Raw genomic sequence first — 19005 nt, forward strand, 5'->3', positions numbered from 1 at the left:
CATAAAACAAAACTACTCCTACTGCTTAACAATATTTGTTTTAGTCTGACAAAGAAATAGTTTTGGACGGGAGTTGTTCCTTGAGTGCTGATGAAGAGCGAAACAGAACTGAGACTTAAAACTATAACTCCACCTCATCCGTTCTGTTCAGGTTGCTACAACGGTCTAGTTTATCTAGATTGATCGATAAGAAGGCCACCAAAGCAAATACCAGTAGCCTTTTATCAGTGGTCATGTAACACAGTAGGCCTTCTCTTTACGACTTAATTGCTGCTGTGCTGTTTTCAGTAGAACAGCACTCATTTGACATAGGTTTGTACTGTATAAGGGGGTACAGTACTACCTGAGTTACATTTAATGATAAGACCATCCTGCACTAATATAGGCCTATCTCATGCCTGGAGGAGAATAATAATTGTGAAGGCACACTGAGTTCTCAAGAGGAGGATATTACATTGACAGTAATGAGTTTCACGGGAAGAAATTGACAAACTTCCTGTTTTTGAGCTGTGTGTTATGTAATGCTGTGTGGAGTCCTCAGTTGATTTATTCGTTACTTTCATCTTAACTAAACATGGGCTAATTCAAAAGTAGTCTACATGGCTTTTGTTGTAGTTATAAAACATGTTTTTAGTCTAGATATTTTAAGTGCACTCAAATAGCCTCTTATGGGATTATTTTAGAGGTGGTTTCACTTTGGGGTGACAGCCACGATGATAAAGTCAGCATAAGGAAGAGTGTAAAAGAAGTCTTGAGTGGAGGAGGCGGAGCAGCCGAGTTCAATGCCCAACATTCAGACTGTGCTCGGTCCTGAGCGTTTGTCAGGGCAGCAGCAGATGCACCGTCCAGGCGGGTTTAAGTCCTCTAAGAAGCTACTAGTCCAATTAACGCAGTGGAGGCGGAAATCCACCCATGTCGGCTATTAAACAAACTCAGGCTACTGCTCCTCGGTGAGACGATGAAAGTGAACACCGCTCCGGTATATGAAGACGACAAAACACCACATCCCGCCCTCCTCGAACAAGTTGGACCAGAAGCGACACAGAGTCACCAGGGGGATGCCGGTGTATTTTAAGCAGTGGTAGTCGTGTTTGTGCCCACAAATTAAGCCTTCATAAGCTGCCGGAGAGGAACTGTTGTCGTATTTGGCGACGCCACGGAGTTTCCTCTCGCTGTTTGAGGAGGATCGTTAACATGGAAACGTACACTGACGTGCTGCTCGTCACCGCAAATGTCGGCTCACTCTTTGACAATGTAAGTAAGCTGGTAAGAGTTACATTAAAACAACTCCATGCTGCCAGAGGATTATACGTAACGCTGTTAGGCTGATAGATAAATGATAAGTCTGATAAGTGTAAGAGAGCTAAGTTTGGACCTCACATTGCTTCAGCTGCTGACACATCCTCACACATTTGTGACAACACACAGTGTGTTAAGTGACCTTTAGCCTACTACTACTGTATGTAACGCTTAATAAGCATGCAATACCACTATAGCATCAATTCGTCGTCTTTAGTTAAACAGCAATAGTCTATAGTGCCCGTTTGCTGTTGTTGGTTTAAAATAAATTGAAACCCGTCGTAACACGTCTCGTAAACTTGACTACCTGTTTAACACGTGACCTGCTTTCAGTCACTCTGGTAGTGAAGAGGTGAGCTATAAACTCCTCACCGTACAATCTGTGACCTGTAGTCTGCGATGCAGTGAGGCTGAGGTGTTCTGCCTTACAAATGTTTTTTTATTTTAATTGCACCCAAACAATGACTGACCCTGGGAAAATGTAAGTTTATGTCTGCTAGTGATCTGAAATGTAGGCATTATATGTTGATAACTTACAGCCTATTAAAACTGTGGGGGAAGATAAGCAGCTAAGACAATACAAAGGCATAATAACAGTTTCATCCATGTCAAAATACTCTTTCAAACAAATGTTATAGTTCATTTATTTATGAGTTTACAGTATTATTATCAACTCGTTCTGTGACATAGGCTATAAGCCTGTATTTCGCACTACCTCTGCTTTGTTGGTTTTGCTCCTGCATATCTTGGTGAGGATCATTATCACTGTAACAGTTATAGTTTATAGTGAGGATACATTGGGTTAATCAACCCCCCTCCCCCCCCCCCCAATCTAATTCAGCATTTCAGACTAACACCCATGTTAACCACAGGGTTGACAGTCTGGGTGTGCTGATAATCCTTGACCTCTCATGTACATTTTTCATGTATTGGTTTAGACTCAGTTAAGAAGTGTAAGTCCTCCCTGCATTTGCTTCCAGAATTCAGCCTTACATGGATCCCGTCCATGTGTGCCCCTCCCCCCAAAATCATCTTCCCCTTCCACAAGTTGCGATTGTGCTATGTGCAATCAATTCCTGCAAAAAAAAAAACACTGTTAATAATGTTAGACAGAACAAGATGGCCCTGTATTATTCAATAGTCTGTGTTATATTATGTTATATAAGCTAATGATGTCTCAGACATTGAAACATTAGGGGATTAGAGGGATTCAACTATTCTAAAGACATAGAATAAAATTCAGGGTTCTTAGTTTTTGTCTGTACGGGGTTAACAAAACTTTCCAACATTGCAGAGAGGAGAGCTCTTAAAGTCATGGAAATTTGGCACAGGACCATGTTTCCGGTTGCCAAATCTGTCTCCAATGAAAACATGTTAGATCCCATTGTGGAAGTTATGTAAACAGATGAAAATCTTCCCCCACGGGACATGAACTTTTCTACTAACTTAGGCTCCCCATTGCTCTAAACAAATACTCCTAAATGTTCAACCAGCCGTCAGAATAAGAGCAAGACCTTAAGCACTTCACAGGTTAAATCCTACTCCATTAAAGTGCTGGAGCAGCCAAGTGTTTTGACAGAGCAGTTAGCCAGTGATCCAGTGAATTCAAAGTATTACTCTTTATATGACACAATATCAGAAACCTTGACTATACGAATTACATGTTTGTAGTGAGTGGCTCTGAATAGACTGCATTCAATACATTTCAACAAACCTGAAATTTGATCTTTATCCTTACAGAATGTGTCAGACTAAAGATACTCTGGAGGAGGTGTAATTGCTGGGAGATAAAGCAATAAAGCATCAACTTAATCACTGTCCTGGATTCTTACCAGTTACCAGTTTCTTTGGAGAGCTTTTGTTGAAGCCTTCTCAGGACCTCTTTAGTTCAACGTGTCTGGTCTTGTTGCTTGACACTTTGCTAGGATGCAACAAAGTGGGGGAGGATACACTGTTTTAAATCTAGGTTTTCACGACATTTAACAACTAGATTTACATTTTGAGAACAATTGTGCATGAGACGTTCCTCTAAAACATCAATCAATCAATCAATTTTTATTTGTATAGCGGCAACTCATAACAAGTGTTATCTCGAGACACTTTACAAAAAGCAAGTAAAATACCTTACTCTTTGTCATGTTACAAAAAGCAGGTAAAAGACCTTACTTAATGCTATATTACAAAGAACTAGAGTTATTATGAAATGAATCAGGGTCAGTGGAAAAAGTGATGAGTGACGAGTCCTCTACAGTACAGTAGGTCACATTGACCGCAGCCATCCCCTTCACACGGCCATGCAAATACACTATGCAAAGCCATTTCTCAGCTACTATTAACCCACCTATTAGCAGCTTTTGTTTCACTTTGCAACCATTCTGCTAAACAAACTCTGACGCAGGTGTGTAAGAATCAGAGACACAGCTTTAATGAAGGAAACATTGATGTCTCACTGTTTATCATATCTTTCCTGACAAATCCTGTCATCCTCATCTTAAATATGTCGTCTAAACTTTGACTTCAGAAAAGAAAAGTCCTACTAAATGAGCCATAACCTTGTTGGATTGTTGTGTGTAAGGTATATCTACCTGCCTTACACATAGTGTTCTCACCTGTCAGGTGTCCATGCAACATTGAACTCATCATTGGGGTGATGTGTGCATCATAAAAGGTGCAGCTATACTTGAATGAGACTACATCCTGGAACACACACGCGCAGTAGAAAGCACAGGATAATATTTCCAGACCCTTTCATTGTTTGTTTTAACCTGCTCAGAGTTGATATTAGCTCTGAGAATTTCCTGTCTGAGATTCATGACTTCCATTTGACCTGCCTGTCAGCTCGCTGGCGATGTCATTTTCAAGACAGAAGTCAAAAGGTTGTAGGGAGACTTTTTGCCGGACTTTATGATCAAACACGCGTGAATTAGGTAGGTGAGATGTGAAACATGGGACTCATATGTGAACTCTCAGATAAATATTGTGTCTGTTGTTAAAATAGAATTTCTCTGAAACTTAGCTAGTGTCAAAGTGTTGGCTGCTGTTGGATCCTCGGTGAATTTAATGTGCTGTGAAAAGTTTTATCTGGTAAAAAAACAGACACAATTACGTACCAATGCTTCTTTATGATCTAAAAGAAAAATACAGTGAGTATACTTTATAGTTTTTTAATGTCTGTTACTGTTGTCCCCAGGTTGGTTTCTGACAAAGCGTTTTCTAGCACCCGGAACGAAGAGCCTTTGTTTACATTTGTTCTTGAAACGTTTCCTACTTGTCATTTGTTAGTCAGTTAAGATATTCTGTCTTAAAAATTCTTATCATGAATGTACATAATTAGAAGAAATAAAATGTACCTATTTGTCTACAAGGCCATCAAAATGAACACAAAATAAAAGTTCCTCAAACAACCAGTGTTTTCAGCTATACAAGTTAGTCGCACAAGCGGAAATTTAGAGAGGAAAAGAAATGTGTTCAGGGATAAAAACTTGAGTGGGGACAATAACTAACTAATGTGATCAAATGTGTGCCAATGTGTGCCAATGTCAGACTGTGGATGTAGCCAGAAATGACCATTTAGAACTAGAGGGTGGTGAAGCTATGAGTTAACCATGGTGGGCTGCCAAATAAACTATTATTATTGTGAGCTGATAAGGGGTAAATTGACTGCACTTATATAAGACTTCTCTTTTCATCCCACCACTACAAGTGCTCAATTTCATCATTATCTTGTAGGGCTGGGAAATTAAACGAAAACGAATCGATTATTTCGATTATTTTCAGAGTCACGTGACAACACGTCCAATCCGCGACATGGTAGCAATGTCCGTTGTTTGGATTTTGTCTTTAGGGAAGACGACACCGAACAAAAGATGTCAAATGTAAACACTGCGGAAAAACTCTTTGCAAGAAATGCAAGTCATTTATTTTCTACGGTTTCAGAGAAGTTCATTTCTACTTTCAAACCAAAATGTGTCGTTTTCATTTCAAGCGATGCTTTGATTTCAGTTTGAAATATTCAATAAATAACCACAAAATAGTTCATCAGATATGCACTCTTTCATTATAAGAAATATCCCAGCTTTAATAGTTGAGCATATTTACAGTAGAGACCTCGTCAGTGAACTATGAAGTCAAAAAACAAAAACAAAATAATCGTTCATTTATCGTAATCGAGGTAAAATGTTCAATTAATTAAACTATGTATACTATCAAAAAGTAACAGATTTACTAACTGAGTTCCTGAATGATTAGAGTAATTAGTTACTTAGTGAAGTTATGTTAGCGTTGCTTTAAAACTCATCAATGCACACATGATTTAGTGTTGCTGTGGCAGAGTGAGAGGAAACAACTAAATTTCATAGAACTTTGTAGCCATCATCAACATGTATAGGTATTGTGTTAATTATGTTTTTTGAAGGCAACAGACATTACAGTGGATATGAGCAGCATTTCTCCAACAACATAATTTGCATACAGTCTGTTTAGTTCTTCCTGGCTGACAGATTGTGGAGCTGGTGATTTAAAATCATGCCCTGGCTGTTTGGTTGGATTAGATCCTCTTTGGTCTGCCGATATAATGTGAGTTGCACCGGGGTCACAGATGTTTGGAGCGCTGGGCTCTATTACAACTAGTTTAGTAGAAGTGTTACGTTTGGTTAGGTCCTTTGTGAGATTAGAATGAGTATGTTTGATGTTGAGTTTTCCTTCCTGTGCATAAACTAAAACTCACCATTATGGGATTGTGCTTTATCTTGAGGAGGGAAAATAATTCTGATATAGACAGGAAAGCAAGCCATCAAATCAATTAATTCAGTTTGAATTAAATACTTATAAATAATAACATTTTGTCAGAATGTAGTGACTGGGATGGGACTTCAACAGTCAAAGTGTATGCTCTTTTTCACCAGAGCATCAGTGTTATTGATGTTTGTTAGGATGTTTAGCACATTTCAACACATATAACAAAAACTATTCTTCTAACATAAATGGCCTATCCTGGCTTTTAACTACATGAGTGCTCAAGTTTCTCTATACCTGCTGGGTATATAAAAATAAACTGTTTTCTAACCTGTTAGCATAACATTGTTGTTTGCTTGATGTTAGTGGTGTGTGTACAGCATGTTACACTGCCCCCATGTGGCAGAGAAGTGAATTATTTTAGTGTTGCTATTTGATTTTAAACTATTTCTTCCACACACTTTGATGATTCGTCTCTTTTTCTTGTTATAGGTGGGTGAAATTCAAAATGAATGGTTACAAGAACTGTACAAGGTAAGCTGCTGTCTCACATCAATCCTTACTTACAGTTTCAAAGATTTGATATTCACACTCAATACTGACGGTGAAACATATCTTTCTCTTATGATTTCATGACTAGTCTGTCTTGTGCATTTCAGACAAATTAAACCTTTGTTCGTTAGTCCTGCCCACTTTTGTTGACAACATAATTTAGTAGACATCCCATAGATAGAAGCATCAGCGCCCTCTCCCTCGGGTAAAAAAGGGATTCTGTGATGATGACCAATAATATGGTCATTGCAGGCAAACACAGAAATGTATTAACATTTATCCCCAATGTATAGTTGCTTTTGTCCTGTTGTTGGACAGTGTTAACCCTCTTTACTCATCATTGATCTGTAATGTAAAATCAGTTGACTGAGACATGTTTGTGCTGCTTCGTCACAGACTATCCACAACTACAAACCACAGTTCATCGCGCTGCACTTCCAGGAGGTGGGAGGGAAGGACTACATGGCCAACATGGGTCATGCTGAAGACTTCTTTTGGTAGGAGTCCAGGGGGTGACTAATCATACATGTATATTGTAGGCCATGGTCTGCAACTACATTTATGTATTCATATCATTTACTTGTTTTACGATTAATGAATCATTTTTGTTCTTTAATTATCTATAAGCAGTAAACAATTTGTCCAGAAAACAGTCAAAATTACTTAGATTTTATTAAATCCACTATAAACTAAATCATTTCCTGCAGTGTCTAATCAATTTATAGAGTATTGTCTTTAACTCTGCGTCAAAGGGTTCAGCTTTTTATTCTCCTGCATGACAATAGATCTGTGGTTCTCTGTTGTTTGCAGGAGCATTGAGTCCAGTAAGGAAATGAAGGACTATGACAGGGTCAGCATCTATGTGGACAACCAGTTTCAAGCAGAAAACAGCTTCACGGTAAGAAAGACGGACGACTCAGTCAGTGTAGTTCACGTAAGCTTCCACGAGATGGAGCCCTCCTCCATGTTAGTGTTCAAAGGTGGTTTGAGGTGTGAGGTTGATGTTGATTTTAATGCAGAGCTGGTTGATGTTCAAGTCTCTGGGAAAGGCATCAGAAGACGTCACATCTATTGACAAGGCCTACAATATCAGCCTGTGTGGTGTTAGAAAACATTGGCCATTTGGAAGTATTTTAAGGTCATAAGAATGTTGTGAAGTCCTTTTTACTTTTGGTATTATTTGTATGCACATATGCATTTGCCTTATACTCTTAGGTTTGTTCATATTTTATAAATCTGGAGGTTTTATTCTGAAATATATATGGGAAGAGTAGAGCTTCCTGATACACGACATGACAGCAAGTTAAAGGAAGAATGTGCGACTTTATGATCCAGTAGATGTCGCCCTTGAGCAACAGCATTAAACCAAAACAAACTGCTGTTTGGCGAAAATTCAGCTATTCTGAAGCCTCCGCTCTCCTCCAACGACACACCTCCAACCCCCTCTCAACTCCTGTTCGCACGAAGGAGTTATCAATTAGAATGCACAATAACTAAGCACCATCAAGGGCAAACGGCGGACAAAATTGTCCTTTGCTCGAGCAGCAATTGACTGTGGCCTGCGTGTTTGTGCTAGCACTTAGCAGGCTAATGTTAGCACGCGTGGTTAACTCATAGCTTCATGTTGCACTTAAATTGACATGACGTGATCTAATTACACTTACAGAATAAGCGGTGAGTATGTTATTCTTCTTTTCTCTAGTCCTTGACTTATACAGCTTTATGCGCAAGGCTGTCTCGTCCATGTAAAGATGATGTAAACACGGCTCCGACAACAAGACAGCTGGCCAGACTCAAGCTTCTCACTGACTGTACACAGTCATGACTCAGAGAGACAGTTACACAGGATATCCTTGATTTCTACTGTATTTATGTGTAACATTCTTCCTTTAATCATGACAATTTAAGTTGTACACACCCATAAATAAATAATGGACAGCAAGAATTTCAATATCAATGTGATAAAACAAAAAATGTCTCCCAAAATCAGTGACAAGGCACTAGAATAGGAGAAAAACTGGAGCCTCTGCTTGTCAGCTAAGCCTGTTTCTAGGTGCTCAGCCTGTTTTTAGAGTTAAGATTCATTCATTCAGTCAGGAGGACAGACATCATTGATGGTGTTGGAATCCCAAGGTATACAGCTGTTACAAATCATAGCAGTTAGTATATTATTTTAATCCTTATGATACCAGACTCAGATTGTTACTCAGCATCTAATCAAAATATAGGCATCGAAACATTTCTAGCGATAGGTGTACATATTTGTTGTCCATGTGATTATCTGGTTTGTTGTGTGGGAGTGTGTGTTTATCTTTGTGTGAATTTTTTTTATTTTTTCCTGTTTCCTGGGTGGGACGCCTCAATGAGATAAACAACACGTGTATCTCTTACATATAGCATGAAACAATGTTCTAGGAGTTCCACAGAGTGGCTACAGACTAAAGACATGTCCTTAAAGACAAGTCAAGTAAGTCCATGCCTCCATATCTTATCTCCATCTATCTCTGAACACGCTGTCTGTCTCCAGGTGTGAGCTGCTCTTACGCGCCCATTCTAGATTTTTTTTTTTGACCCTCACACAACAACACGCACATGTTTCCCTTCTGTTCTTTGTTTGGAATTTACACGTGTAGTTTAACAGGTTAACAGGTTTGTCAGCATAAGTTTGTGGGGAATTCAGCCCTCTGGTACCAGTAAGACTTCCCTCACCTGTGTGTCAGGATTTCTTAAACCATTAACCCTTACTCCTCCCTCACACACTGTGTGTGTGACAGTAGGGGTCAACGGCTGCATTCGTAGACCGAAGGTGTGTGAAGTAAAACGAGGAAAGTCAATCTCCAGGTGTTGGGGAGACTGGCCAAAGTCAATACATTTAACTCTAGATTAAAACTATTGATCCCAGCCCATTTGTGCACGATAAATAAAGTGTGAAGGGGGGGGGGGGTAAAAGACAGCTGGGACCAAGTTTCCCCTGCGCACCGGTGTTTGCACCCTCCACTGTTTGCCCCGAGAGCCTCCTCCACTCCCACCCCTCCCAATGTCTCATTCTCATTTCGTCTGTGCCACCTGCATTGATTTTCAATTTGTTTCCCCTCGGCTGTGGATCATCAGTTATGTGGCCAAGAGAGAGTTTGGGGGGTTCTCCTTTCAGAGGGGCTGCAGCAGCAGAGGGGGCAGACTTGCATGCATTCCCAGTACAAATGGTGTTTTGATAAAAAATCACTTGTAAGTCAATATTTTTTTATTAAACTGTGCACAAACCTGATTGATGAAGATAGGTGTTTGGCAGAGTATGTGGAGGAGAATGTGTGTTTGAGTGTGTGTTTGTGCTTTGCTGACACTTTAAACATGAAACTGTTACAGATTCTACGTAAACATGTCAGAGTTTAGATCCGTTTTCCCGAGCTAATTACACTATATTTTAAATCCTTGAATAATAATTTTTGCTCTAACTGTTAAATAAGACTTTTTTTTTTTTTTTTTTAAATGTGTGTCTTGTTGACATTCTTTAGGTGAGCTTTTAGCTTTAGCATCAAGCTAACAACTCGATCAGGCTTGTTCGAATAACTCCAAATCTGAAGTTTGGACAAGTTGTTCGCTAATTTTCACTCACTACCTCCGAGACCCTTCAATTTTATGAAATGAGGAGTTCTTTGGCACTGAAGATAAATGATGTCTTCAGGGAGAGATCTCTCATGCGCCGACTGGATGTTTCTGTGTGTGTGTGTGTGTGTGTGTCTGTGTGTGTGTTTGAAGGGGGGGGGGGGCACAGCGGTCCATCACGCCCAGAGCCCTCTGAGTGCTGGTTGATTTTTCTTCGGACCCCAGTCACAGCGACAGCGTTGGCAGACAGCAGGCCTACTGCTTAATACCTTTTAAATTGTTTTAATTTTCTGTCTCTATTGATCTCTCGGGCCGTGATTAATCAGATCAGTGGAGCAGGCAGTTAGTACATTAAAAATTGTCAGCAGCATGTCAGGGATGATTGGGTGCTGAAGTGGAGCATGAGGAGCCGTGAGTGGATGTGCTCAGTTGTGTGTTCAGTCTGATGGTTTCTATTCTTTAAAGTTTCATGAGTCTTTGGGAGAGTTACAATATACTGTGTGTCACACTGAATCATTCAATACAAAGCTCACCATTCAGCTCACATGATGGCAAAATGAACAATTCAATTCATCAAGTCAGACGTTGTGTTCGGATGATTTCTGTGGTTTTTGTTACCATATCGATGTTTTTTATTTATTTTGTGAGTGCTGTAAAACCAGCCTAAATGGGACGGGGTCACACAGAGAGCTATATGGTTCTATTTAAAAAACATTATGAAGACCAACATTTTATTGTGTTTAATCTAAAAGAAGCATACAGTTTGGCACTTCACTTTTTGAAAAAGATTGCTGGTGTATATCAGGCACATCATCTTTTAAAAACACAACTCTTAGGTTGCACGTTGCCCATTCTTCACTGTATAGGTCTGATAAATCCTATTTTATTTTATTAATAAAATAAAATAAATCCATTTTAAGCTCCCGTGAGAAGTTTGAATCTGGTTATGAAACAGATTGAAATTAATATTTCTGTCTCTTAATTACAAAGAACGTAGTCTTTGTTGTTTTTCAACCCAGCCGTTGTCTATGTTTTGATTGTATCTGTCCTCACTCAGCAACAGTTCTCTAAAGACTGATTGGCTGATTGATGGACTCACGTGTGTGCACACCCACACGTCTAACTATGATAAAGGAGTGTTTATGTTTCACGTGGCCTCGATCTCTTGACATAAGTATGAATATTTGTTCCATATACTCACGTGTGTGCACACCCACACTGCACTGTTTATGTTTCTTTTGTCTCATGTTGTTTTGTTGATTAATAGCCTCATACTGTAGCAGTAATATATATTATTATATTTTTAATATGTGAATTTTGGGTTAGATTTTTTTATTTGAACAAATTAAAATGTTTGTGGTTGGTTATTTTAATCCATCCATCCTGGAGGGTGTGTTTTGATGTTTATGTTTTCTCTTTTGTGAAACTTCTTCTGTCTTACTCTTTGGGATTTTCACATTTGGACTTAGAAGCGATCAGAGATTGATTATTTCCATTAAGTTATTAAGAAACAGCAGTTGTGGGGTCGGTGTCCGATGAAGTGTTAAGATGCAGGATGAGTTTGTTTGTTAAAGATATTAATTAATTCCACATGTACAGAACAAAATCAGCAAAGACTTGATAATATTAACATTAACTCAGAGACATAAACAGAGCTAGTACAAACAACCAACAGGAACATGAGCTGTAGAAGCAGGTAGACAAACTAAAAGAAAACAGGGGATAAAGTTAGTGAAAGAATAATCAGAGACAACATTAGCAAGTAAAAGCAGATACATTCAGACAGTAAGACGTTATAGGTGTCACTTTGTTCACATGGGGTGCCAAAAAGCTCCACACAGAAGCTCTTTATGCTATACACTATCTGAGTTTATTTCTGTGATATATATTTGAATTATTTTATGTTTTCACTTTATTAAATTCAGATGTTATTAAGCTGTTGAGAAACATTCAATTGTAGTTTGAAGGGTGCTGAAGAAATTAAGTTTATAATAAATATGAGTAAGTAAATGTACCAAGTCAGGAATTTGTGTTTGAAGAGTTGTGTTCACGTTTTTTACTGCACCAAACATGAAAAAAACGTTTCAGGGATTTTCTTGTACCCTTTGTCTAAAGCTAAAGTCTGCAGTAAAATGTTATAACAGCATGGATTTATTTTACAACAGCTGCACTTTATGCAACCATTCTGTTTTTTAATGTTGTAAAAATTAAATGGTTTGGGAATATTCAGATGCTTGTGCATTTATCAGTCGTTTTAAATGAATGTGCTTTATCTCTCTCTCTCTCTCTCTCTCTCTCTCTCTCTCTCTCTCTCTCTCTCTCTTTCTCTCTCTCTCTCTCTTTCTCTCTCTCTCTCTCTGCAGGCTTTGGGGAGTATGTACTTCATCCACAAGACACTGGAAAACATCCAGCAGTATGATTTTAATGGTAAAACTTTTACTCCTCATTCCTGATGATTTCTGATATTTTCATGTTTGTCAGCTGGGATGGATCTATATTGCTTTTAAATTTCATGGAAAAATGTCCACAACACGTAACCCTCCCCTTTCATTCTGCACTGTTTTGGTAAAGGCTCATAAATGGCTCACAACATCAGGCCGGTAAACGTCAATGTTGCATTATGATTGGCAAGGTATTTTAATATCAGGCATGTCAGGACATTTCTCTATATAATGACATCTTGATTGCCAACATTTTCAACCATGTATTTGCAAAGCACCTGAATTTAAAGTGGAGCTGTTATTTTGCTGCTGCATAGTCCAGTCACGTTAGTCGTGAAAAAGCTCCTCAGAAAAGCTTATGGAAGAACCATAAACATCCTGCAGCTGCCACCCTAACCGATTGTTGTACACCAAACACAATCTAATGGCTCGCTTATAGATTCTCTCATCTCGTATGCCGCTCTGATGAGGTTAACACCAGTTTATTGATTGCTGTTTGCATGTTTTCTCACTCTTTTACATGTCATCCCTCTCCCTCCCCCCCACCCCCCACCACCCCCCCTCTAACAGTTAAGGATTTCAAAGCGGTATCAGGGCAAAATAAGTACGTGGGCTCTCTGGACAGTGTCACCACAGTGGAGAAAGAAAAATTCCCAAAGAATTTCTGGCCTGATGTGAGTATGTATGCAAGAGTGTGCATCTGTGGATGACTGCATTTGTGTGTGTGTGTGTGTGTGTGTGTGTGTGTGTGTGTGTGTGTGTGTGTGTGTGTGTGTGTGTGTGTGTGTGTGTGTGTGTGTGTGTGTGTGTGTGTGTGTGTGTGGGTGTGGGGAGGGGTACGTGAGGGCCAAAGGGAGATGTTGGGACAAATGAGTCTACTGGGGCTGTAGTGGGCTGTCTGCCCACTCTGACAGGGAGATGAGACAAATTATGTGAAAGAATCAATAATGATCAGTTTGGCCCTTCAAAGACACGGCTCACTGCTGTTTAGTGACTCACTCTCATCTGTCTCTGTTGCAGTTCAAGTGGTCCAGAAAGGGCTTCATGAGGACCCGCTGGATCATACACAACCAGTACGTACTATGGTCACCCTGATAAAAGACAGCTCAGGGTTCCACTCACTTTTGCTTTTTGATTGTCAAATCCAGTAAATGTAAAATCTGTACTGATAACTGACATCTTTTTGAGCACAACTTTCACTCTTGTGATCTTATGCTGTGTGTCGCCTCAAACTGCTTTGAAACTTTGTGTGTGAACTGTTCTCAGAAATGGTTTCAAAAATAGTGCACGTACAATACTTAAGCGACAACATGTCAATTTTGGTATGTCTGTGCACATGTTTTTTTTATTATTTAGCCAAATGTATTCACTGAATTGTAGTGAAAATTTAATTTTAAATCACGAGGTGCTGCTTATTGTGAGAACAGTTGTCACTATTTTTTTTTCACAAATGGAGCAGAGAACCATGAATTGTTATATATATTCCAAAGTAAAAAAAATTACACAAAAGACAAATGTGCTTGTTGTTGCTCTCAGCATTAACATGAATCAACGTATTAATACAAAAGATGCTCATGAGTGATACGCATTTTACTGTTTCATTCCTCACTGTTTCCTGTGTTTGCGTGTGTGCGTGCGTGTGTTTGTGTGTGTGTGCACGCGCGCCTGTGTGTTCTTCACAGAGGTTTGGACCTGGTCAATGTCCACCTCTTCCATGATGCCTCCAACCTCATTGCCTGCAACTCCAGTCCTTCTATTTACTCAGCCAACCGCAAAAATGCTCTCAGATATGTCATCAACAGGTCAGGTTCTGAAGAGCATTCAAACATGGAAATCTTTACTGCTCAGTGTACATAATAACAGCAAATACACTCTCCCTACAGCTCAAACAGAGATACACTAAATGGTCCTTACTTTACGTAACTCTGTTTACGTTTCTCTGAACCGAATTGACAAAGCCAAAGACAATCAATTCAATCAATCAATATGTATTTTTATTGATTTTTAATTTACACGGCCCCATATTGGAACAAAAGTTATCCTATTGGAATAAAAAAAAAGCATGTCTAGACTGAACTCTTTTTTAATATCAGTACATCTGTGGATATTCTTTTTGCTATCCAATAGCCTTTATCTTCTCAAGTATGTCTTATCTTATGGAAAATAACAGACTACCCCGAAGATAATTATATTTCTATAATGAGTCAACAAAAACATCTGTGTTATCCCTGACAATGCTTTTTATTTATTATTATTTTATTTTCTAGGATATCAGACAACCGCTTCACTGCTCTGCCTTTTTTCCTGTTTGGAGATTTCAACTTCCGTCTGGATGCGCTGAGTCTTGTACAGGTAGGAAACAACTTTTATTTCTCTTCAAGCAAGCAGAAGATTATATATATATATATATATATGTACATATATATATATATATATATGTATATATATATATACATATATCTATAATTGATATGTATTAGGTGACCCGGCCTCTTGTCTGTTTGTGTTTCTGTGTGCAGCATCTGTCCACTTCAGCAGAAATTCAGACAGTGAAGAAGGACAGCAGTAATGAAGTGGCGAGGATCATCTGTGAAGAAAAAGACAACGACCATCAGGTGATTAAAACTGATTCAGTAAGGGCAAGTCGCTGACATCTTCTGTTATGCTGCTGCTGCTGCTGCTACTTTATCTGTCCTCAATTCACATGCAGGTGCTGCTGCACATTGAGGAGAAGCTCTTTGCTTACGTGCACCAGGCGGTTTTCAGGGAGGACAATGGCAGAGCCGTAAGAATACACTGTTTGATACACATTGATGATATCAACCCCACAACAGCGACTGCTTTGGCTCTAACCTGTTGTTGGGGTTGTATCAAGTCAACTTTGGTTATATTCTTTAATAATTATATTTAATTATTGATAATATAAATAACAATATCATTAAACTATGTTTAATCAACTCTTGGGGCACTTGTGTGTGTGTGTGTGTGTGTGTGTGTGGATGAGAGAGAGAGAAAACAAGATGGTGGAGAGAGACAATGCACCATGTGGCTTCGTCACATGGTGACAAAATGGTGGACAACAAAGGAAGCCGTGTGGCTGCCTTTTGAAATAGTTTGAGCTCTCTGAGCTGAGTTCAGTAACTGTTACTTAAACACCAGAAAGCCAGTGGCCGGACTTTGATTCAACGGCGGGTACACTGGTCTTTCTGTTTGTGAAAGCCGTTGACTGAAGGTAAACTAGCATAGCATTACACACATTGGTGAACACGGCGGTTCATCACAATAAAACAAATGCAGCAGCTTACAACAGACAATTAACAGAACGTGACATCTCGTCAACAATGATGCATAATTATCAGTGGTTATAAAAGAAACAGAACTATTTCTGAAACTATTTCTGCCCAGACCAAAGCTCTTACTTGGGGTAACTCCTGGTGATCGTTGCACAGTTGGTTAGATCGTCACTCTGTTGACTATTAAATCAACAGATTCAGGCAGGTTTCCTTAGTGGCAGATGTAGGAGGAGGGTAGCAGGATTCAGATCTTCGACCAGAGCACTGCTCTGTGGTCTTCTGGTTACAGGAGCCAAGTCCTTTATGTGTCCTTGTGGATTCAGGGATCAGTGGGCTTCCTTCAGCGCTCCTGACTCCTTTGTTTAGTTCCCTCCAAAATAACTCTAGTCAGACTTGAGAACTGTGATACAAGCCTGAGTCCTTTGTCCAGCACACGTGGCTGAGGCCCAACACTGTAATGTCCCAGGCTGCTTATCTGTACTCTGACACGTCTTTCCTAATGATGGTTTAGATCCTGTCTGCAGATCTAACCTTTAATAATGGAGCTATGTTGTTTGACTGGAGTGAATACATAGTTTGGAAGGAAAAAATAAGTGATAAATGTGACAGTTAGCTGCAATATTACTAGTGCCCTAGTTTCTCTTGCTTGTCTTTAAATCGTGTAACTTCCTGTCATTCCTATTAATGAGTCATTTTCTCTATCCCTCAGCTTTTGAAATATGACAAAGAAGTTGCTGCCTTTTATGATGTAGTTCGAGAAGAAGAGATCCAATTTCCGCCGAGGTCAGGATTGTACCTAAGCTACTAGTTCCTAACATACTATGTACAAACTCCCTCCTCTTTTGATTGTTTTCCTTACTGCCATCTGTGTCTCCCTCAGTTATCCCTACAGTGAAGAAAACACTAAACCCACCCAGTACATGAACACTCGCTGTCCTGCCTGGTGTGATCGTATCCTCATGTCACACGCTGCCCAAGAGTTCCTCCACAGGGTCAGTCAGTGCTTAATGTCAAGTCTTTACAGCCATATGCCAGTTTCATCATATAACAAACGATGTATGCGACATAAAATGAGATTTTATATCTGAAAAGTTCCAAAATAAAGTGAGTCATTTTCACTTGAATGCCACATTTCTTTTGTTTCTTGTCCAGCTGATAAAAATCAATGCTTCTTTTCAGAGCGATGACGATGGTGATAAGGAACTTGTTTACAACACAGTTGGTCCTAACATCTGTATGGGTGACCATAAGGTAACAGTTCAGATTTCATCTTTATTTTGCAGGCAAACAAACCCGCCATGTTGGATAACTTTGGTGTGTTTTTTTTTTCTCACAGCCTGTTTTCTTGTTCTTCTCCCTGAAGACAAATAACAATTGACTGGGATCTTTCTTAATGGTAAGAACATGTTGCCAGGTAGTGTGTTTCAATATTGTATAGCATGTAGAGGTGTTAATGTGTCTCTATGGTGATTCCATAGACGGGGTACTCTGTGTGTTAGAGAGATCACAGTAATCTTACATGGCTCCCTGGAGAGCCATAACCCCGGCTGGCCCATTGGAGCCGGGATATGAACTAAGATGAAGTGCCTGCGGGACACAAGCGCTCCTTTGTGTCCAGTGTAGTGGGACCAGAGGCGATCAGCACCTTTCACTGATCTATGTCTTTTGAATCCTCTCCACTGTCACTGTGGCTACACACTAAGTGCACCTCAGGCCTGCTCTTTATTAATTACTGTCTGGATGGTCGAACAGATAGAAATGCATTTTACAGGACAACATATTGGCATTTTTACAGCCACATTTTTTGTTTTGCTGGCTTTCAAGTGTATTTATTTAAAGGATAAACTGCTTTTTCATGAGGGCCCTTCTTTAGAGGGCTGCAAAATGACGAGAGCCACCTAATGATGGGGCCTTCAAATGGTCCAACCAGCTTACCTAGTGTTCTCAGTTCTTGAAGACTCTCAGTTCTAATATCCTGGTACTTTATATCATTTGTATGGTTGTAGAAGAGTGGTTAGCCTTATTTATGAAGGGAAGTGGTTCAATGTGCTCTGAATGTAGCTTTGTATGTTTTTCAATTACCTTTGGCATTATGTAAAGAATGTCTGATGACAGTGATGTAAGCAGTATCACACTGTTTCACCGCCCTTTATGTAATTCCGACGCTTTCTCTTCTGCAGCCATGTTTGATAAAATGTCTATCTACGTCTGTGTGTGTACATGTCTGCTGCAGGTCTATAACCGCACCATGCTCAGAGCTCTGTCACAGTATCAGAGGGTAATCAGAAGGATGATCACCCACCACAACCCATCCATCAGCCAGCTGTAGGTCGGGACAGAGTAGGAACCCTGTCTACATATATCTGGTTTCTCACATCTGGTCTCACTGCCCACCACCGCTCACAGATTCACCCCAAGCTTTTATGGATAGAGGAAAGTCCTAAACATCCCTCTTTGTAGTCATGGACGTTTAAACAGGACAAAAGGATGATGTTTATGTTAAGACTGTAGCTTGGGACTTTAAACTATTCATTGTTGTGTGCATGGATATTACAAAATGTGGATTCTGTGTGTAAAAGGCATTGTTAATTTTTTTTTTTTTTTTAAATCTTGAATGCCCAAATTAATTTTAAAACTCTCCAATCAATAAGGAGCAACTAAACTGGGTGATTTTGGCTCATTTATAATTAGCAGTTCAATCAGCCAATCAGAATCCAGTATTGTAAAACTGTTGTGTAATGAACTCTTAGCTAAAAATGATGAAAAACATTAGTGTAATGTCAAAACTTAATTATAAATTATGATCATTCATATCAAGTATGGAGTGTTTTTTAATGTGTAGCAAAAATGTGTAACACATTTTAATCACAATGTATTTCAGTATAATAGATTTTTATAAACTAAAAAGAAGATTTTAATATCGAAATGACTTTGAAAGGACACTAGAAAGTTTACAAATCCTCTGAATGCAACAACAAAGTGATTACAGCAGTTTGGTCTTTGCACGCTGAGGTAAGAACTGAATGAATCTGTCAAACGCAGCAGCAGTGTTTCACCTTGTTACAGAATGTAGTCTTTGTTGT

General features: G+C 39.3%; 1 protein-coding gene across 1 annotated transcript; it reads left to right on the plus strand.

Moving 5' to 3' along the window:
- Positions 1-779: 779 nt before the first annotated feature.
- Positions 780-18513, plus strand: inpp5l (inositol polyphosphate-5-phosphatase L). The gene is made up of 16 exons (XM_061037815.1): positions 780-1254; positions 6526-6567; positions 6982-7082; positions 7396-7483; positions 12552-12615; positions 13200-13303; positions 13650-13702; positions 14312-14431; positions 14897-14981; positions 15149-15244; positions 15340-15414; positions 16632-16705; positions 16803-16914; positions 17102-17173; positions 17259-17318; positions 18156-18513. The coding sequence occupies exons 1-15, from the start codon at positions 1195-1197 to the stop codon at positions 17298-17300; spliced, it is 1188 nt and encodes a 395-aa protein (XP_060893798.1). The 5' UTR covers positions 780-1194; the 3' UTR covers positions 17301-17318; positions 18156-18513.
- Positions 18514-19005: the final 492 nt, after the last annotated feature.

Source organism: Labrus mixtus, chromosome 5 (genome assembly GCF_963584025.1).
Source record: "Labrus mixtus chromosome 5, fLabMix1.1, whole genome shotgun sequence".
Classification (NCBI taxonomy): domain Eukaryota; kingdom Metazoa; phylum Chordata; class Actinopteri; order Labriformes; family Labridae; genus Labrus; species Labrus mixtus.